Source organism: Neophocaena asiaeorientalis, unplaced genomic scaffold, assembly GCF_003031525.2.
Source record: "Neophocaena asiaeorientalis asiaeorientalis breed wild unplaced genomic scaffold, Neophocaena_asiaeorientalis_V1.1 scaffold59, whole genome shotgun sequence".
NCBI classification, from domain to species: domain Eukaryota; kingdom Metazoa; phylum Chordata; class Mammalia; order Artiodactyla; family Phocoenidae; genus Neophocaena; species Neophocaena asiaeorientalis.
In genome coordinates, this window is record NW_020174268.1 from 16,324,628 (window position 1) to 16,346,334 (window position 21,707).

Here is a 21,707-nt window from a genome sequence, read left to right on the forward strand (position 1 = left end):
TACTTTCTGAAAGGCCAAAAAATAAACTTCACATTCAGTTAGTGTGAGCAATGACCACACACTTTCATCAGCAACTTTCAGAGTATTTTCCCGTCACCACTCGACAGCTTATGTATACCCCGACTTCTGTTGCCTGCGGTATTTGCTGTGGAGGAACGTCTCACTATATGTAATCCTGGCACAAAGCAGTTGTGTCATACTTTTATGGGGGAGACTGAGTCTTAATATTTGGAGAAAGATTCCTTTTCTCAAAGTGTTGAGTAGGTTTGGTTTGGTTAAGCTCTCCTGGGAAACAGGATGATGAAGTTTCCCTATGCTGTTGCTACTTGGCTGCGGCAGATGTGCGATGGTTCTGTGGGTCTAACTTTGCTAGCTCTGGGTACTTCCTAAAAGACAACCAGTCAAAATTAGTTATTTTTGAGTCTATTTGCATATAGTTTTTAAACAATATAAGCATGTGTAGCATAACTGAAAACTTTAGGATACATTTAGCTTTTCTAGTAACTAGTGGTTTTACTTTCCCAGAATTGTTCTGCTTAAGGACCGGTGGCAGTACGGTATAGTGGAAAGAGCACATTTTGGGGTAGGAGAAGATCTGGTTTCTTATCCAAGGGTCCAGACTGTGCGCCCCGCCACTCCGCCCCAGCACTGTGGTTTTTAGGCTGATCACCTAACTTTTCTAATCTCCATTTCCTTATCCAAATCTATAGAACATAACTGACCGAGTCTGTGTCTGATGTTGTGGATTCCTCTAAGGCAGGGTTTCTCAACCTTAGTTCTATTGACATTCCGGGCTGGATGATTTTTTTTTTTAATTTAACACAGATTGTTTCTATGTAAAAATTGGATATTTTGTTCATCATGGATTTTTTACTTGAATTTTTTTTTTTTTTTTTTTGTCTGTGCGGCATACCGATCTTAGTTCCCCATCCAGGGATCAAACCTGTGGCCCCTGCAGTGGAAGCACAGAGTCCCAACCACTGGACAGCCAGGGAAGTCCCTACTTGAATTTTTTAATTAAAGTATAGTTGATTTACAATATTATATTAGTTTCAGGTGTACAACATAGTGATTCAAAAATTTTTATAGATTATACTCCATTTAAAGTTACTATAACATTTTGGCTGTATTCCCTGTGCTGTACAAGGTATCCTTGTGGCTTATTTCTTTTATACATAGTAGTTTGTATGGGCTGGGTAATTGTGGTGGGCCACCCTGTACACTGAAGAATGTTTACCAGCACCTATGACCACTACCCACTGGAAGGCCTTGTCGTAACAACCAGAAATGACTCCTGCCCCTTGAGGACTTCTGCTGTAGGAAAAGTGACTTTGAACTTCAAAGAGAAAGAAGTAAACCGGCACTTAACTGAATGCCTTCTAGTGAGCTTGGCTGTGCTCTTAGGTTCACAGTAGTCCTCTCACTGTTTTATAGATGGCAAAATGAGGCGAAAGACCATCTGACCAAGTTAAAAGGTTAATCAGAACTTCGATCTGACTCCGAAGCCCGTGTTCTCCCTGTGGTAGTGAAGTGACCACAGCATGCACTTAGCCAGGCGTAGAAGTTGGTCAGCACTGTCAAAACACTTTCATCCTCACTGAAAACTCTTAATGGGAGGACTCAGAATCTGTTCTCTGAAATTCTCCGTAAAGTTCAGTCATGGTAGGATTTGCGGTGTTTTCACCAGGCTGTATCCAGTTTTCTAACCCCGTGCTTATACGAAACACCAGAGCTTTTCTTTACCAAATACAGATTCTTGATCCAGTGTTTTCAAACCTGGTCAAGACCACAATTTTTCTTTAAAAACAGAAAGAGAGTAAAACAAAATAGTGCCTCAGAAGCAGGTGAGGTATTATTTCTTTTTTTTTTTCTTGCGGTACGCGGGCCTCTCACTGTCGTGGCCTCTCCCATTGCGGAGCACAGGCTCCGGACGTGCAGGCTCAGTGGCCATGGCTCACGGGCCCAGCCGCTCTGCGGTATGAGGGATCCTCCCGGACCCGGGCACGAACCCGTGTCCCCTGCATCGGCAGGCGGACTCTCAACCACTGCGCCACCAGGGAAGCCCAAGGTATTATTTCTTGATGCTTTTGTTAGACAGTTGAAATTGTTCATTTAAAAAACAAGAAACACGCTTGGCTTTTCTTTGAGCGCTGGGTTAGAAACAATGATTTAGAACACTGGCTGCATTTCTCAGGGGCTTTTAAAAATATACACCCCCGCCCCAGGTCCTGATGGGACCTGGGCATCAGGAAAGCTTCCCAGGTGAGTGTAATGTATAAACTGAAGAACCGCTGGACTGTTGACTATATGTGAACTGTCCTATGTGATAACTTTGTTATCTCAGCCTTAAGAACTTGCAGTTCCGCTTTCTGAGCAATGATGCTGTATTCTGTAGATAAACTGATACATGCTCACCCATTTACATTTTTCTGTACTTAGCCTTTTCTCACTGGCTATAGATGTTCACCACCCCTCACCTCAACAACCTCTGCACAAGCACATCTCCATCCCAGAGGTTTCCACAAATGTGCTTTTGTCTTTTATTATTAAAAGTAAGTAAAGTACAGAGAATTGGGGAACAACCCCCTCTGTACTGAGTCCTGGCTTCAGCTGAGTTGGGGGCTTTACTGATAGTAAAGTAAGTGCTTGCGTGGCTTTTCCGTCAAACGTATGTGGGTTTACATTCCAGCTCCACGTTTTACAATCGGCATGGCTTTGGCATTGACCTCCCCTGGCCAGTTTCCTCTGTTAAGATGGGTTTGTCCCTCCACGAAGTAGTTGTGAGGATTAAAGGACTATGTATCCGAGAAGTGTTGTTTGGTGATGCTGGCGCAGAGCAGACACCCAGTGAAGGCCACCGTTAACGATGACTGAAGGGCTCCATCGTCTGTCTCCTTCTTGCAAGTTTTCTTCTCTGCCGTCAGCATATCCTGTTTAATCCTCACCTCCCAACACTACACACACACAAACACACTGATTTTTTTTAAAAAATGTCTTCCCTTTCATGTTTTCTGTGGGAAGTGTGGCTTTTTAAATAGACACAGGAAGTCAGATCATGCCTTTCTTCCAGCTCGGTGAATGAACCAGCCAGTGTCTGCTTTTATTGCCCAGGGCTACCTCTTTGCTAACCACTTCCAGGCCGGGGAATGTTCTGAAAGCCAGATGGGGCCAGAAACATCTCTGGAGAATCTCGACTTGACAGTCCATAAGCAGAGAACACTATCTTCCCAGTTCCAAAAATGTGGTGATTTTCAGAATTGGTGAATTGTCTTGTTTACTAACGTAGAAAGCCTCTCTGCAAGAGTCGTTTTAATAATATCCTTTTCCCTTCAAACGACAACAATCCCAGAGTAGCATTTTTTTTTTAATGCCCCACCTTTTAATTTAGAAAAGTTGAAAGCAGAGTGCAATGAATACAGGACCAGTCGCTGCAACACCCCTACGTCTTCACCACGACGCTTCTCAGCACAGGGACCTCCTCTTCCCAGCGGCAAGTCTGTCATCACATCCAAGAACCCTCCTGTGGGCACGGTAGTATTATCAGGTCCAATGTCCCCATAATGTCCTTTACAGCTATTTTTCAGATTCAAGATACAATCAAGGATTATATGCTTCCTTTGGTTGTCATAATCTGCCCAACACTTTCTAAATGGTATAAGTTGTGTTTGAGAATTTTGGGCATTTTACAGCAATACTATACATAAGCGTTTTGCCTAAAGGATAAGCTTTTTTAGAGGAATTGGAAGATGGCTCCTTATCAGTCAAGTAATTTTTGTTAGACAGTACTTGTATCCACTTATATATTTAAAAAAAGCAGCATTAAATGTGGCTCGTCAACCAAAAGGTTTATATAAATTTTGTAAAATGTACTTATTAAATTACATCTTTATAAAAGCTACTGGGGTGATCTAGTGATAGGGTCATAAACTTTCTTCCATTAGTATGCAATACATGTCCAGGCATAAGCAGTCCCAATGCTTAACAGCCACAAAAATGAAATCTAGACCAACAAGGACTTACTGTAGAGCACAGGGAACTCTGCTCAATTTTCTGTAATAACCTACATGGGAAAAGAATTTGAAAAAGAATAGATACGTGCATACGTATAACTGAACCACTTGCCGTACACCTGAAACTAACACATTGTTCATCAACTACACTCCAACATAAAATGAAAACTTTTAAAATTATTTAAAAAACCCTAGATTAGGAGGTCTCTACTTTACAGTTGCTATGTCTTAATGGAACGTAAGTGTGTGTCCTGCACGTAATTGGTCTACACACTTTGCACACACAGCTGATGAGTTCTGGTCACGCTCACTAGGACTGGTTGTCTGGCTGGAATTCCTCTGCCCAGCAGCCCTGGGTCCTCAGGAGGGAGCATCGTCTTCACGGCACTAACCCGGCCTCCCAGTTGATGGCATGTGATTAAAGAGTTTGCAGGACACAGAACACAAAGCCCCACGCCCTTCCCCACCGTCCTTGCTGAAGTCTTGCTTCCTGGGCAGGGCGGGAAGCCCCCGGCAGATGTGCTGACACACATCTCCCTGTGTCAAAGAGTCTGGAGAAAACTTGTGATGGGTGCCTTCCTGGGGACAAAAATATGCCCAGGAGTGAGCTCTGTAAGAGCTTGGCCACTTCCATTCAAGCCATGGGTGGAGTGGAGGGAGGGACATTTCTCAGAACAGAGGGGCCTGCAGCTCCCAGAAGAGTACACACATACACATACACATACACACACACACACACACACACACCACCACCACCACCACCACCACCACCGCCCGCCACACCTCCATGGCCCTGCCCTGTGTTTTCCCTGCCCAGGCCTCCCCAGGAAGCTTGGCCAAACTTCCTGACACGATCCGTTAGCTCCCCCTGGGGAGCTCCCTTTATGTCTCTCCTGTTGTATTTAAAGCATTTATAGTGATCTCTTTATATTTCTTTCTCCCACTAGACTGTGTACTCCTTGAGGACAGTAACAGTTTCTTAATCCCATCTGTGTCCCCAGAGCTTAGCGTAGAGTCTGATACATAGATGAAATGTTAACTAAACGAATAAATGAACTAATTAATGGACAGTTGCTGGCCAGATCCCACTTTCTTTTCTTTTTAATTAAAAAATTTATTTATGTATTTATTATTTATTTAGGCTGCCCCAGTCTTAGTTGTGGCACATGGGATCTTTAGTTGTGGCATGCGGGTTCTAGTTCCCTAAGCGGGGATCAAACCCAGGCCCCAACCCAGGCCCCCTGCATTGGGAGACCAGAGTCTTACCCACTGGACCACCAGGGAAGTCCCAGGTCCCACATTCTTGAGAAGGAAAACCATGCCCCATTCTAGAAACCATAGTGTCTGTATTCATTTCCTGAGGCTGGTGTAACTAGTAAACATAAACTGGGTGGCTTAAAACAACAGAAATTTATTCTCTTATAGATCTGGAGGCCAAAAGTCTGAAATCAAGCTGTTGGCAGGGCCAGGCTCCCTTTGAGGGCTCTCAGGGAGATTCTTCCCTTGCCACTTCCAGCTTCTGGTAGCTCCAGGCATTCCTGGGCTTGTGGTCGCATCTTCCTCTGCTTCTCCCTCACCCTTTCCCTTATGTGCCCCTGTCATCTCCTTTTGCATCTCGTAAAGACCATTGTGATGGCATTTAGGACCCACCCACAATAATCCATGGGTATCTCCTTAAGTCATGTTGCTGAACTTAATCACATCTGCAAAGACCCACTTCCCAATAGGGTCACATTCACAGCTTCTGGGGATTAGAACTTGGTGTCTGTGGCTGACTGATTCAGCCCATACAGCGCTCCACAGTGAATGAAAAAAGTATTGCCTACATCTTTCTTGGAATTTTTTCCTGTCTGTGCTTCACCAGAGAGCAATCTCCCAGGTAAAACATGCCTGCTTTGTTTTGGTCTAGGAAAATTAAACGAGTAAGTTGAAACGTTAAACCTTTAGTATTACCTCTGGTGGTGATAAAGATGCATACAGATGACATCATTCTTTGTGAGAGTCCCCACGAACAGGAGGTAGAAGGAACAGGAGGGGCTGATAGGTGCGTTTCAGGATGGGAGGTCAGGGAAGGTGTGACATGTCAAACCACCCAAATTATTTCAGACTAGCAGATAAACTACGAAATATTCTCTTGGGGATCTTTTTTTTTTTTTTTTTTGCTGTACGTGGGCCTCTCACTGCTGTGGCCTCTCCCGTTGCGGAGCACAGGCTCCGGACGCGCAGGCTCAGCGGCCATGGCTCACGGGCCCAGCCGCTCCACGGCATGTGGGATCCTCCTGGACCGGGGCACAAACCTGGCAGGTGGACTCTCAACCGCTGCGCCACCAGGGAAGTCCTCTCTTGGGGATCTTGATACCGAGGGGAGGGGGGACCCAGGTTTCACCTGAGCTCAGCAAGGGCAGAGGCTGGTGTGAGGGATGGCGGGTAGAGGATGGCCTCAGGGAGGGACCCTGAGTAGTCAGGATTCAAGAAGCACAGAGTGGCCTCCAGGGTCTAGAAGAATGATCCTGGCTCCACCCGGAATCTCAGAGGGACCTGACCAAGCTTCCAGGAGCTGTAGCCAGCCTCCCCCTGAGCACCTGGCATGGAGAAAAGACCACAATCCCTCCTTGATGGGCCCCTATTTTCTACCAAGTCATCCTAAGAAAATAAACAACTTGTGTCCGGAGGCTCACCCAAGCCGTGCTCCTGTGGGTTGTCCAGGCAAGAGGAGAGAAGAGAGCCTCATCCTCTAATCCACTGATTAGAGACCGGGGTCCTGACTAGACTTCATTAGTGATGGCAGGTCACTCACACCAGGGTCGTCAGGCTCACAGACCCCGTTGGTCAGCTCTGGGTAGGAGGAAGGAAGAATGGGTTCAGGAACCAGGTCAGAGAAAAGCCAGATGTTTCACTCCTTCGTTTCATGACTTTGCCCCATTTTCTTCTAACCAGGCCAGACCAATTGGAAGGTGGCACCTGGAAGTATCTGGAACCCTGCCTGGCTTGATTTATAAGATGGGTTTTGTTCTCAACACTGCTGACTTCCTATAATGGCATCATTTCCTCAAGGGATTAGTTAATAGAGAGAACACTGCCCTCAGCAACACAACGCTCATGCAGAGCTTCCAGTTTAAAACAGTACCAAGTAGGCAGGCTGGGACCCCGAGGATTAAACTCTAAATGTTTGGTCCAAAAATCAAGGATTAAAAATGAATACTTAATTAAAATAGAGAGAAATCCACTGTTGAAAGGTTTATAGAAAGCATGGTGGCAAAAGAGGTCTGGACAAGTTAGGCTGACTGCTCAAAGGTCTAGAAACAGAGGTGGGAAGCCTGTTTGGGGAGCAAAGTGCCCCCCACTGCCTTTTTAACAGCTGAGGAAATAAAGGCCCAGAGAATAAAGCGATGATATGCTCTGGCCCGTCAGCAAGTTGGCGGCAGAGCTGGGACCGGGTTCCCTCTCTGCCACTGGAGCCTGGATTCAGTGGGAAGGAGAAAACTCAGGAATCAAACCCAGGTCAGGAAGGAAGGAAGGAGAAGTGGGGAGGGAAGGAGGGGTGGGGGAAGGCGAAGGCAGGCAGACAGGCACAGTCTGAGAGTTTGAGGCAATGGGACTCGATCGTAGACCTTACGGGACATGCGAGGATTGTCTGTGTGCCTAGCGTCCTCCTCTTCTCCCGGTGACAGTGACCACAGAGCCTTTGCATCTCTGTGGCTCTAGGAGAACAGCCATTTTTGAAGGACCCAGCCCCAGACTTGAGTTGGTTGGGCCAAGGTAAGTGCTGACCCAAGATTTGTCAGCAAGTCCCTTTGCTAGGGATTTGGGACTTGGAACCCAAGAGAACTCTAAGTCCATCTCTCTCTGGAGCTAAAGCTGCAGATTAAACCTGAAGACTGTTGTGGCCATGCTTCCTGCAACACAGAGGAAACTGGTCTGCCGAGAGAGAACCGGTAGCACTACAGGGGCAAGAGCTGGAAGGACAGTCCTGATGGGGTTTTTAGGTTCCTGGCCATAGTTTTCCCCACAGTTCTAGGAGCCAATAAACTTTTTTTGCCTAAGCTTGATTTAACTTTGATTTCCTCATGGGTAAGTCCTCACTGATGCAAGCATTCTGCACAAGCACGAGCTGGAGGTGCCCAGGTCTGGGTTTCTGGCTAGCTGGGTCAGAGAGATCCTGGGGGGAAATCAGACAATTTAACTAGGTAGCAGAGCAGCCTCTCCCACGGAGCTACTGGCAGTTCAGACACGTGTGGAATGTCCGTCATGGTGGAGGTGAGGGCAGGGCTCCTGAAAAGTGCCTGGTGAGGATCCAGCCATTTTGGCAAGGATGGTCTGTGAAGAGGGATTGAGGCCCCTGGGGCCTCGACGTGTGGGGTTAGAGGAGTCCGAGAAGTGAAAAGGAAGTCAGGGCAGGCTCACCCCTAATATTTGGGGGGTCCAGGGCAAGAGTGCAAATGGAGGCCCAGTTTTTAAAAGTTAAGTGTCAAGTTAACAAACTGAAATACAATATTTAACACACGGTGACTCTTTGTCTTCCTACCTTGGCCGCTCCACAAGGCCCTGGAAGGCCGGTTTGCATGTAGAATTCTTGGCGTCCTCGTAGATCGGTGGTGAATGTAGCCATGTGGGGAGAGCCAGCCCCTGGCTCCCAGCCCCTGGCTTGCCCTCCTTCTCCCTGCACCCCAAGGTCCTTGACGTGCTTATGCATGTTCCCCCAGCCAGCATGTCCCATATCTGTCTGCGCCCGGCAAACACCGCCACTCAGCCACCAGGGACCTGGGACCCTGCGGGGCTGGGACCGTGTGGTCCCCCCTGTGGATGAACAGATCCCAGGGAAGCTGCACAGTCTCTGAACCTGGACCCGTGGCCACCTGGGCACAGGATCTCCGGGTCCTGGGACCTGCAGCATGGTCTAGAAGGGGGTGCAGCCTTTGGGGGGACACTTTCTCCTTGGTCCTGCAGACCCCCAGCCCCGTGGGAGGGGCATGACCAGGACAGCGCCCTCTCGCCCCTCTGGGAAGGATACTGGTCATGGGCTGACTCGAGAAGGGGTGAGCTGTTCTTAGAAAGTGCTGGACTGGGGGTGTCAGGAGACTTCCTAGCTTTGCGACGTGGGCTCACTTTACCGCAAGGTCTCTGTAAAATGATGGCTCTGAGTCAGAGGCAGAGATGAATAACCCAGTGTTTGGGGCTAAAGTGAGGTTCGAATTTTGAGGGGTTTTCTCCCCTTTGCTGTATGACTTTGGGCAAAATATTTAATTTCTCTGAGAACCGGTTTTCTCATCTGTAAAGTAGGGATGTACCGTCTCTAGGCTGCTTTGAGGATTAAATGATGTCCATGAAGAGATTAGCGTAGCAGGTGCTCTGTAACCAGCTGCTGCATTTTTATTCTTTTTCTGCTATTGTCGGGACCTCTGAGATGGCCTACAGCTTTTAAATGGCTGCTCTAGGGCCATGCTTGGAGGGGAGAGGCCCACTGGCCTTCTGATTTTATTCCCTCTTTTCTGAGAGTCACTGCTGTTGGTAGGTAGGAGTGTGGGCTCCGATTTTCTCGTGCCCTTACTTAACTGTGAACCATCGGCAAGTCACTTAGCTTCCTGGAGCCTCAGAGTCCTTGTTGGCGGAATGGGACTCTAACAGCGTCCGTTCCTAGGGATGCTATTAGGAGTGAGTGAGATGATCCATCTAAGAGCTTAACCAAAGCTTGCCCGGCACAAGCAAACTTTCAAAACTGCCCGCTCTTTTTTACCAACACCTCCCTTCTCTCTCCTGCTGTCCTAGGCCCAGCCGTGGGCAGCCGCTCTTGTGATACTTGGGCTTCTGTGGAGCTGCTTTAGGACCCATCGGCCCCGTGCAATCCTCACTCAATGGAATAATGGCTTCCGAGGAAGAAAAACCTCAAATCTGATTTGTTTTCTTAAATCCAAGCTCTAACTGCTTTGGGAAGAAGCCCACGTTGGCTGAAATCATTTCTTGTTTCGTTCTTTTCTTGCGGGGCAAAGCTTAATCTCAGTCAGACTTTTTGATTAACCAGGGAAGAAGCATTTGCCAAGAAAAGAAAATAGCAGGCTGATTTCTTCAGAACTCAAACAAGGAAAGTGCTGTGTGATCAGTATTCCTTGCGCGCAGCTTCACGTCCTTCTTTTTCTCGTGTAAGAAAATCTAAATGAAACCAACCTGCGCCAAGGATGGACAAACGCGGCTTCTCCCTGACAGCTGACACGCAGGCAACCTTGTGGCACCAGAGGATCTGGTGATGCTGGGCACCCCCCAGCGCAGGTGCCCCCCGGGCAGGCTTGCTCTGCTCCAAGGGCGGCCTGGAAGAAAAGAACCAGGTGAGTGTGGATTCCTCGGGCACCTGGTGGCTCACTGCTACCTCCTGTTTACATGTAAGCCCCGGAGGGAGCCCTGTCATCATAGCGCGTGGTCCACTAGCAGAGACATGTACACGCTCATCCTTTCTACTTGACCCTCTATCACCACCTCTGTCCTGTTCATTTCTGAACACCTCAGAAAGCCAGCTACTTCCATCCCTCAAACGCCTTCCTTTCATGGCCGAGTCGTTGCCACTGTCACCTCCCCCCAGCTCTGTGCTAACCAGACTCAACAGTTCCCAGAACCTCCCTTTTCTGCCTTGCCTGGGGCCTTGCCTCCTTTATTTCCCTCTTTGGTTTCTCCTCCTTTATTTCCCTCTTTCTGTCTCTCTTTATTATTATTAATTATTATTATTTTTGCTGTGCTGTGCAGCTTGCGGGATCTTAGTTCCCCAACCAGGGATTGAACCCGTGCCCTTGGCAGTGAAAGCGCGGCGTCCCAACCACCGGACCACCAGGGAATTCCCTCTCTTGCTCTCTTTAATTTTTCATTGTGGTAAAACACACATAACATAAAATTTACCATCTTAGCCACTTTAAGTGAACAGCCCTGTGACATGAAGTCCATTCACATCGTTGTGCAACCATCACTACTGCCCATCCCTGGAAGTCTTGTCATCTTGCAGAACTGAAACTCTGTACTGGATAAAAAAAGATCTCCTCCAGGCTTCCCTGGTGGCGCAGTGGTTGAGAGTCCGCCTGCCGATGCAGGGGACACGGGTTCGTGCCCCGGTCCGGGAAGATCCCACATGCCGTGGAGCGGCTGGACCCGTGAGCCACGGCCGCTGAGCCTGCGCGTCTGGAGCCTGTGCTCCGCAACGGGAGAGGCCACAGCAGTGAGAGGCCCGCGTACCGCAAAAAAACAAAACAAAACAAAACAGAACAAAAAGATCTCCTCCTTCCCCTCTCCCCCAGCCTCTGGCAACCACCGTTCTACTTTCTATGAATTTGACGATTCTAGGAGCCTCATGTAAGTGGAATCACAGCATTTGTCCTTTTACAATTAGCTTATTTCACTGAGCATAATGTCCTCATGGCTCATCTGTGTTGTAGCGGCCCTTCCTCCTGTTAACGTTCCCTTTGAAACGGCTGTGTCCTATCCATCTTCCAGGTCTGAGTATGAATTCCTGTCCTCCAGGAAGCTCCGCATCGACCCCTGCTGCTGGTGCTTCCACAGTGCTTGGCACCCTTTCAGGGGAGAGCCAGGCAGAGAAGGGACCGAGCCCAGAGACCCCTGTGCCCCCACCGAGCATAGCTCCTTGGGGTACAGACTCCCCCCCATTCCCAGCTGTATCCCAGTGTTGCATCACAGCCCCACGCCCAGCAGAGAGGACTCAACACACAGTGCAGCGTAAATGTTGAACAAACTTTTGCTGACAATTTCCAGCACAAACCTTGAGCCCAAATCTGCACGTACTTGATCTGTCAGGGGTACAAGGAATCTTAACCTTTGCTGGAGCATGGGGTTTGTCTCTAAGGTGTGGCTCTCCATCCGATTGCTGACCCTCTGGCCTCTCCTGCAACCCCACTGCATCAGGTCAGTCTCTTGGGGAGCCCAGCGGTGTCTCCAGCCCCTGTGCTCCATGCACAGACCCCGCCATCCTCTGGCCTCCTGGCACCATGTCTCTGGACGTGGTTTCCCAGTCTGCCTGTCCCGGACTCACTTCACCCTGCACAGCCTGAGAAGTGCCTACTCCTGGCCACCTCTCCACCCCTTTCCACTTAAGGAACCTCAGCCATTGTGTGTCTCAGCAAGTAACACCGGCGCCATCCCTCAGGCCTGCATTCTGGGGAGGATTCCTGATTCCACAATGATCTGCCCATTGCCAATAGCTTCTACTTCTTCCGATGCTCAAACAAAAGCCCTTCTCCAAGGCCCGGTCCTTTCACTGTTGGGGAATGGACAGAGGGTGGGACCATGTTCCTGCCTTACCACTGACCAGTGGCTTGACTTTGGGCAAATCACAAATCCCCCTAAGCCTCATTTTCCTCATCTGTATGTGGAGATAACAAGGAGGGCATCCCCAGGAGGCTGTGAGAATGAACAAAGTAACGTAGCAATTCCCTACCTCAGTGTCAGCAGTGGCCCTCGGTGGAAGACCCTCGAGAGTGGTTGACATTGAACGAGGCCTGTGCTATTGCAGGAGGATGGGCCCCACTGAGGTGATGCAGGTGAGGTAACACTAACCTGGGTAGACTAATGCCAAGAGCATCACCTTCCTCCTTCACACCTTCTCCCTTCCTGTCCTCGGTGCTACAGCCAATTTGCCAGGGAAAGTACCGATCTGATTTCCAGGGAATCTGTGTTGCTCAAAGAATCACATGTGGTAGACACTCTTTTAACTGAACTGATGGGTTGACTGACTGTCTGTAAACACCCTGCCAAATGTCCACAGAATGTTCTAGACGTTCATGTCTGGTAGATGGCACGTCTGCTCCCAGTGGCTGAGGGGTTGAGTCGTATAATTAACAAGAATCAGCTGTATTTGTTCCCAAACTTGTGTGTGCCAGTTGTACATTTTATTGTGATTATAAATGTATTTAAACAAAATGAAAATTGACAAAATTAGTGTGAAAGAACTTTGTGAAAACTAAGATGAGTACTTGGAAAAGACTAGATTAAGGGTCATGTTGAATTGAGGATACATGAGACAACTGTTAAAGCTTGGGGGAAATTATAAAAGAACTAAAAGTATAGTACTGTCTCATTGCTTTGCAAATATCTCTAAGTTCTTGCTCTACTTTAAAAAAGCAGAAACTGAACATGATGAATAATGCATTTATGGCAGACTGGGCTGAACTTGCTTCTGACTTGAAGAAAAAGCCTTGGCCCGACATCAAAAGATTGGGGATGAATTCTACTCTTGAGAATTGAACTGAAATGTTTATAGGGTGTACATATAATTTTTTAATGGTCCCTTGCCTTCAAATGTACCTTTTTTCTTTTTCGGTACACTGGCCTCTCACCGTTGTGGCCTCTCCCGTTGCGGAGCACAGGCTCCGGACGCGCAGGCTCAGCGGCCGTGGCTCACGGGCCCAGCCGCTCCGCGGCATGTGGGATCTTCCCGGACCAGGGCACGAACCCGCGTCCCCTGCATCGGCAGGCGGACTCTCAACCACTGCGCCACCAGGGAAGCCCCAAATGTACATTTTTAAATTAACCCAACGACCACTGGTATTGATCCAGCTGGATGAGAGGGCTTCTGCTGTTCAACCTCCTGTTTGGGACCCTCTAAGCAGCCCCAATCTGGTCTCGTTCACTGCTCACACCTTCTACTTTCCATTTCACTCATTTAGCCACTCACCAAAAAGTGAATAAGAATCAGAACCATCTCTGAGTTCAGAGATGACTTCCTGTACTGCCTCTACTTGGAGCAGATGAAAGCAAGAGAGTACAAGCAAATGCTGTGGCCGCCTCCCGCTGTGTGGGAGCTGAGTGCTTACGTTGTTGGGAAGCCTTTTCCCACCTTGCATCCCATAGCAGTTTCAGTGCTTTGGATCGAATTGTATCCCCTGCACCCCGCCCCACCCCACCCCCCGCCAAATTCATATGTTGAAGCCCTACCCCCCAGTGTGATGGTCTTTAGAGATGGGGCCTTTGGAAGGTAATTAGGGTTGGTGAGGTCATGAGGGTAGGGCCCTTCGGATAGGATTAGTGGCTTTATAGGAAGAGGAGGGGATAGAGTTTGCTCTCTACCCCATGAGGACACAGAAAGAAAGTGCCGGACTGCAAGCCAGGATGAAGGCCCACCTGTGCTTGGAACTGAATTGGTGGAGACCTTGATCGTGGACTTCCAGCCTCCAGGACTGTGAGAAATAAATGTCTGTTGCTTGAGTCATCTAGTCTATGGAGTTCTGTCACAGCAGCCTGGGCAGACTCACACTCTGAGGCAACTAAGACCACAGCAGGTCCTGGGAAGGTGTATAGAGGATGGCCGCCAACCAGGAAGATGCCGATGATGTCAAACCCTCAAACCCCAGACCCCGACACCAGCCGGGGTGGACAGAGGAGCCCCCTCCATTCCCAGTCTGAGTCTAACACACTGACACATTCACCATCTCATGAGATTGCAGACCCACCTGGGAGATCTCCAGGTGTACAGACAGGGAGTTTACATGACTCGCCTGAGGTCACACTGCTTTCTTTTTATTTTGGCCGCACCATGCGGCATGTGGCATCTTAGTTCCCTGACCAGGGATCGAACCCGCGCCCCCTGCAGTGGAAGTGTGGGATCTTAACCTCTGGACCGTCAGGGAAATCCCCCACACTGTTTTCAAAGACAGACCTCTGACCGTAACCAAAGCCCATGACACGTTCTAATAAGCCTAGTGCTCTCCCAAACCAAACGTTAGATGCATGGCTCTCTGCCACTTTCTTGCATGAAATGCATGATGCGTGGTGTTTCTATGTGTGATACCCTCTGACTTTGATGGCACCCGAAGCATTTTACTATCTGACCTCCCGGAACAGAGATTGCTAGTTGTCTACCCCCAATCCATTCCTACCCTCCTCCTTAGTTACAGAACTCCCAGCCTCTCTTGCAGGGAGGTGTGGCCGTGTGACTAAGTTCTGGCCACCAAGATGTGAGCAGAAGTGTGCAGGACCTCCTGGAAAAGTCCGTAAAGGGAGATGATCTGGCTGGAAGGTGCACCCCGTTTGTCCTGGACCCCTGTTCTGCACGCCCCTGTTTATCCGCGCTGCCTGGAGTGCGGGTGGAAGCAGGAGGCCCCAGCAGCCGTCTGTACCTCCAGGCACCGTGAAGACAGAAGCCAGAGCTGAGATGGGGTTGAAGTGTGCACAAGCGGCCTGGGCTCATGGCCATGGAGCTGCTGCACCGAGAAACTGGGGAAGTTGGGGTGAGGGAGCGTCATTGCTCATGCAGCCCCACGACCTAGATCTAAGTCCCCTGATGAGAGGAGGGGCAGGGGACACTGAAGGGGCCGTGTCTATAGTTGTCTTGGTGACTGGGACTCAGGAAAGCTGGTGTCGGGGTCTGGGGGACAAAACTCCTCACAGAACTGGAGCGAGAGGCAGTATTCACTCGCCCTACTTCTCTGTAGAACCCAAGCCCCAGTGCAGGGAGACGGCGGTGCCCCGGATGCTCCCAGCTTTGGGAGCCCCAGGCCCTGGCCCCCAGCTCAGCCCCTCAGGAGGTCACAGGGGCTGCCCCGGACTCCTGTGGGAGGAATAGCGAGGTGGTCCTGCCTCAGACAGCTTGGTGGGCAGTAATGACAGCCACGGAGCTCAAGGGAAAGGACCTGAGAGGTAGCCCTTGACCACGTGGGATGGCCAGACAAAAAGGGGGCTCCTCGGAGTGTCCCGAGCCAAGCAGGCAGGACATTAAACTGGTGAGATCGGAGCTGTGACCTCGCCATACTCACAGGCTGTGGGGCTTAGGGACAAGGGACGCATGCTGATGACAGGGTGGCCTGGGATATCCCGGCCAGGAAAGTCTGCCTTTTATTTCAGGAGGGCCCTCGCTTCAACCTGGGTGTTTCTTTTAGGCTGACCTGTCACTGCAAAATGCATCCCATCCATGTGTGTCTTCTTTTACTTCGAGGACTGCGTCTTCTGGAGAGAGGATTAGAGGTCTCTTCAGGCTGGAGGCAGAAGGAGCGGGTACGGGAGGAGGAACCCAGGATGACACTGGTGACAGGGAGCAAGGATAACCTGTCAGTTACGTGGATTTTCTGTGTTAGAACAAGACCCAGGCTGGCTGAATCCGTTAGATAACAGGAACATTTTCCCCTGAGCTTTCACTCAACCCTCAAACTCCCAACTCATCTGTGATGGTTTCCAGGTGAATGGCTTTCTGCCTTCAGTCAGCTTATGTTAGTTGTGGTTGTGTTTGATAGGCTAGCATCCTGGAAGAATCACTCCTGACACCCAGAATCCCGTCAACACATTCAGTTGTGCAAAACTGATGTGCAGAGAAAGATAGCATTTTTTTATTTTTTAAATTAAAAAAATTTTTTTGCGGTACGCGGGCCTCTCACTGTTGTGGCCTCTCCCCTTGTGGAGCACAGGCTCCGGACGCGCAGGCTCAGCGGCCATGGCTCTTGGGCCCAGCCGCTCCACGGCACGTGGGATCTTCCCGGACGGGGGCACAAACCCGCGTCCCCTGCATCGGCAGGCGGACTGTCAACCACTGCGCCACCAGGGAAGCCCGAAAGATAGCATTTTTAGGGCTGAAATGAAACTGAAAGATCAGCCAGTCCCACCCCTCATTTTATAAATCAGTGGAAGCCATTGCTGGAGGCCACACAGCTAATGAAGGCGAACTTCAGAGTAGACCTCAGTTAACCCTAACTCGTAAACAGCGCTGCAAACACATTGTTTTTTAGGTTCTGTTTGTGTGTTTGTTTTGTTTCGTTTGTTTGGCTGCGCCTCGCGGCATGTGGGATTTTAGTGCCCTGACCAGGGGTCAAACCCATGCTCCCTGCAGTGGAAGCACAGAGTCCTAAGCACGGGACCACCCGGGAAGTCCTGTCCAGATACACTATATAAGGGCTCCTCAGTTTCTTTGTGTGTGTGTGTGTGTATTTTTCTTGGGAAGAATTTACAGACTGCTCCCTGGGGTATTTGGAATCAAGTCGGGCAGAATTACAAGCATGGAAGCACCTAATGGTTTGCCTACAGAAGGTCAAGGTCACTCATGAAGTGTGTTGCATCACCCTCTTTTGCCTGTGGAGAGCGAACATCACATGAGTTAGGTGTTTGGATTGTGTTGAAGTGAGTATCCTTCACCATCCCACCCTCCCTCTGCCCCCTCCTTCCTGCATCTGAATCAGTCTGATTTTTCTCCCGGTCTGGTGTGGAGCCTAGCAATGGATCTGGGCTTTCGGGCAGATCAGCACATTTCCCCCATTTGCTCCTTCCTTCCTCTCTTCCCACCTCCCCCTGTGCTTTTGTTTTCCAAATTGTGGGCCTATGAAAATTAATGAACTCATTTATTTTCTCTCTATTGAATGCACACCAAAAACGATTATATTTCTAAATAGGCCGATGGCGCCACGTGGATACATCTTAGCCTCCTGGGAGCTACCAAAGCACTGTGTTACAACCTTGGGAACCCTTGTGAGAACAAGATGGGGAAATGTGAGAGACCCCTGACAAGACAGAAGGTTTTCTTGCCCGATGCTTGCCTGGTCCCTTTATTCCCCATTCTGAGCATGTCTGGGGCTCCACGAGGATGTCAGTGATGAGGATACACTGTGTGGTCAGTATTCCAAGGGGCTGCCAAGCCAAAATCTAAGACACATGATTTTGCTGGCAAAGCAGGTGTCCTGCTTTGAGTTGTAACATAACCAGTGAGCAATAGCTCATGAAATGACCTTCTTTTCAATTTATTAAAGGGCAAGCCTTTCTTGGAAATCCATCTATTTCACTGAGCTCTAAATCAAGACCGCCTCTACCAGGGCCCTTTCAACATCTCTTGCCCCGACATTGACTTTCACAGACTCAGGCACTAAACCGACCATTCCTTCCTTTCACTCGCCGGGAAGCCCAGCGTTTAAATGTATTTCCTAACGGCAAACGTGTGCCGCGGGCTGGATTTTCATGTCTGTCTCTCTGATGTGACAGTGGGTCGAGCATGATGCCAAGTCTCTCTGTGTTCCAAGGCCACAGACAACAGCCTTTTTGCTGGTGAAAAGGAGGAGAAACTCAAGTGATGCTGGGAGATCAGCTCCCACTACCCCCCCACCACGAAGGACCAAGAAGCCCCCTGGCCCTGGTCAGTAGCACGATCTTGGGACATATTTTTATTCCTGTGTTGACTTGGTTCTCTGGGCCGTGCCTTGGTGCACTTTATAACCCGTGCTGATCTGTCTGGAAGACACAAAGTAAGCCCAGGGGAACTGGATGGGCCAGGACCCACCTTAGCACTGGCCTTGCCTTCCACCACTTTGTCTTGCTTCTCTTCTCCTGTGTGTGTGACAGGAGCACCTCCTTCCAGCACTGGGTGAGCAGGCATGCTCTGGGGATCTGTCAGAACTTCACAGGGCACTCCAGGGTATCTCCAGGAGACAGGAGTGAAAATATCCCAGGGGCTACCCTGCCCAAAGGTCCCTGGAAGAACAGAGATAAATTAATAGATAGTGAGCATAGGATGGGAGGTAACCTGTCTTCTCATCAGAGTGAAGCTTGGCTAGGTCTCCTTAGCCCTTGCTAGGTCCACTTAATCAAATTCAGTTCTGCTCCTGTAGTTTCATAAGAAACGATTCCACGGCCATTGGCCCTGGAGACTCAAGCCAGAACGCCTCCTACAGCATGTATCACATCGGGGCGCAAGCAACTCAGCATGTACTAAGAACTTGAAGGATAAATCCAAAATCATTCTGGCACTTCCTTCAAGAAATATCAGCTAGGGAGACGAGAACCTGCGGAAACAGGTACAGAGTCTCTCTGAGCAGTAAATCGGGTTCATTTCATCACCCCAGCTCACTCAGGCCAGGCCTTTCCCATTACACAGCTCCCCCGGTCCTGAATCTTTCCTAGCAAAACGTGATCACATGCTTCCGTACCAAATTCACAGCCTCCAGTCTCACCGAATTCTCTAAATTTAAATGTCTCTGATTTTGATAGTTTCTGGGAAAGTGAACTGACTTTAAGGTATACACTGGATTTTGTCCCCCTCCCCCAAATTCTTATGTGGAAACCCTAAACCCTAGTGTGACTATATTTGGAGAGCAGGCTTTTATGAAAGTAATTAAGGTTAAATGAGGTCATAAGAGAAGGACCTTGATCCAATAAGATGAGTGTTCTTAGAAGGAGGGACACCAGAGTATTTGCATTTTCTCTCTCTCTCTCTCTTTTTCTCCACCCCTCCCCCTACTCCCTGGGCCATATAAGGACTCAACAATTGGTGTCCATTAAAGGAGTCCCTCTGCAAGAACACATGAGAAACACACACGTGAGAACACACGTGAGAAACACAGTTCTGTGGCTTAAGCTGCCCAGTCTATGATAGGTATTTTGTTATGTCAGCCCGAGGTGACTAATACACCCGGCCTCAGAGAATCCATGACCCGACGGAGGCTCCACCTGAGGCCCTGAACCAGGACTGAGCAGCTGGCCAGGGAGGACAGTGCTTACCGATGTACTCCCCGTCTGTGCTCCACAGGTGCACGGTACGGTCCAGGGAGGATGACAGCAGAAACTTTTCTTCTTCTATCAGCTCCAAACTAATGAGATAAAGGAGAGGAGAGATGCCCCAAGGCTGCTCCAGCATGAAAGGGACATCGGCTCAGTATGTCAATACTCCATTAATTAAAGTTGGAATATAGAAAGAAGCCAGGTTAATCTCCTGAATTATCCTTGGCAGCATCTTCTCCCTGTCTCCTACCATGCCACTCCCCCTCCAAATTCCCAACTCCAGACCCAAGACATCAGACAAGATATACTGGAAACATCTTATGGACGATGCGGGGAAGATCAAGAGGTTGGAAAGAAACTTCCGACCAGGGTTCAGGTCCCGCTCCAGCACTGACTTCTTTTAACTCCAGTGAAAAAAATCTAAAACTTACCCTAAAATAGCAGATCAATTCAAGGGGAACAATCATCCATTTGCAAGAAAAATGAAGACTTCCGTCTCTTCCTTTACTCTGTGTCGGTAGCACACACATCCTGTTCTCATCAAGAGCAGAATTATAACATTGCTCTCCTCCTTTGACTAATTCGGAGGGCTTCTGAGAGAATCCATTTGAGCCAAGCTGTGAGAAGTATTTGAACTCTTTTACACATTCTTGAACTCTAAAACGGATGGTACTCACAGTGTCACCATGCTGATATGGGCCCGCCAGAACATCACATCTAAATCAGAGGAAAGAGCACACCTGAGTATGGTAGGAGAGGTACCACCCTCATGCTGGATGCCGTATAACAGCCCCTACAGGATGAGGTCGGATCTGGATGAGCGTCCAGCAGGGAGAGAGGTCCTGGTGTAGCAAGTCATTTGTCTTGCTACATTAATTTGATACATGTTTGTCAAGCACCTACTATGTGCAAGACCCCATGTCAGCTCCAAAGACATGAAATGGGGCCTGTGCCAGGTCCTTACCCTATGGCTTCCTTTAGCACTTAGGGTTTGGTAAGCATGAAGGAGTATGTAAGTAATCAAATATAATTTTTAAAATAGCTTGGTGAAAGCTACGTTCCCAATACTTGGAGTAAAGACCAACGTAAGGCTGATCACTCTTACTTCTAAATTCCCATTTCTCATACTTTAGCATTTAGACTTCTCCTGTGGTGGAACAGGAAAAACTGAATAAAGGGAGGTATGCGAGGGAATTCCCTGGTGGCCCAGCGGTTAGGACTCTGTGCTTTCACTGCCGAGGGCTCAGGTTCCATCCCTGGTTTGGAGAACTAAGACCCCACAAGCTGTGCGGTGTGGCAAAAGAAGACAAAAAAAGGGCGGGGGGATGTATGTGAATATTTACTTCTAAATTGGCTTCACAGAAATGTAATGAAATATTACATAGCCATTTAAATATGTTAAATGTTAAATATGCTAAATAGACCTAAATATGCTTGTATGGAAAGCTGGCCAAGAGATACAAAGGGAAAAACAAGTCCTGAAAATGATGTATTGTAGGTGTGTGTGTATGTGTTCCCGCATATGCATATATACATGCATAGCAACTTTCTGGAAGGAAGTTGAAATTCATTAACAGTGTTGCTAGGATGCAGAAAAGGCAGGTTAGGGTGGTAGAGGAGGTCAGAGAAACAACTACTGCTTTTCATTTTACATTCTTTCATGCTGTTAGATTTTTTCTAAACATGAACACTTCTATAATTGTATGAAAGGGTTTTAACATTTTAAATGTATTTTTGTTATTACCAAAGCACTATATATTGAGAAAAATTAGAAAAGACAGATTTCTCAAAAGAAGAAAGTAAAACATATCTATAACCTCATGTATAAAGAGGTAACATTTGTTAAATCCTTGATGTATATCTTCCCAGGGTTTCAGTCTTCCATATAGTTCTTCATTTTAACAAGGGTAGAATCGTATTGCAATATTGTTTTGTGATCTGATTTTTTTTCATTTAACAATTTTATCATGAATATCTTCCCTGTGAATACATTTTCATATACAGCTTCCGTATTTAATGACTAAATGATATTCCAGTGTATTATACCATCATATATTTAATCAATTCCCCTTATGTGGGACATCTAGGTTTCTCTATTATTTTCCTCTCTCTCATAAACAATATGTTGGTTCACAAGCTTACAACTAAATCTTGGCGCACGTTTCCTATTCTTTCTTTGGGCCAAATCCTTAGCAGTAGAATTGCTGGTTCAAAGCTTTAGTGCACACGGGCAACTTGCCC

At 48.3% G+C, this 21,707-nt stretch overlaps 1 protein-coding gene across 1 annotated transcript in view; it reads right to left on the reverse strand.

The window, feature by feature from the left end:
* Positions 1-17,003: 17,003 nt before the first annotated feature.
* Positions 17,004-21,707, reverse strand: part of LOC112406698 (lissencephaly-1 homolog) — a 105,212-nt gene continuing 100,508 nt past the window's right edge. The window contains 4 exon segments of the mRNA XM_024755649.1: positions 17,004-17,054; positions 18,250-18,440; positions 19,467-19,555; positions 20,144-20,183. Of these exon segments, the coding sequence (XP_024611417.1) occupies positions 17,004-17,054; positions 18,250-18,440; positions 19,467-19,555; positions 20,144-20,183 (371 nt within the window).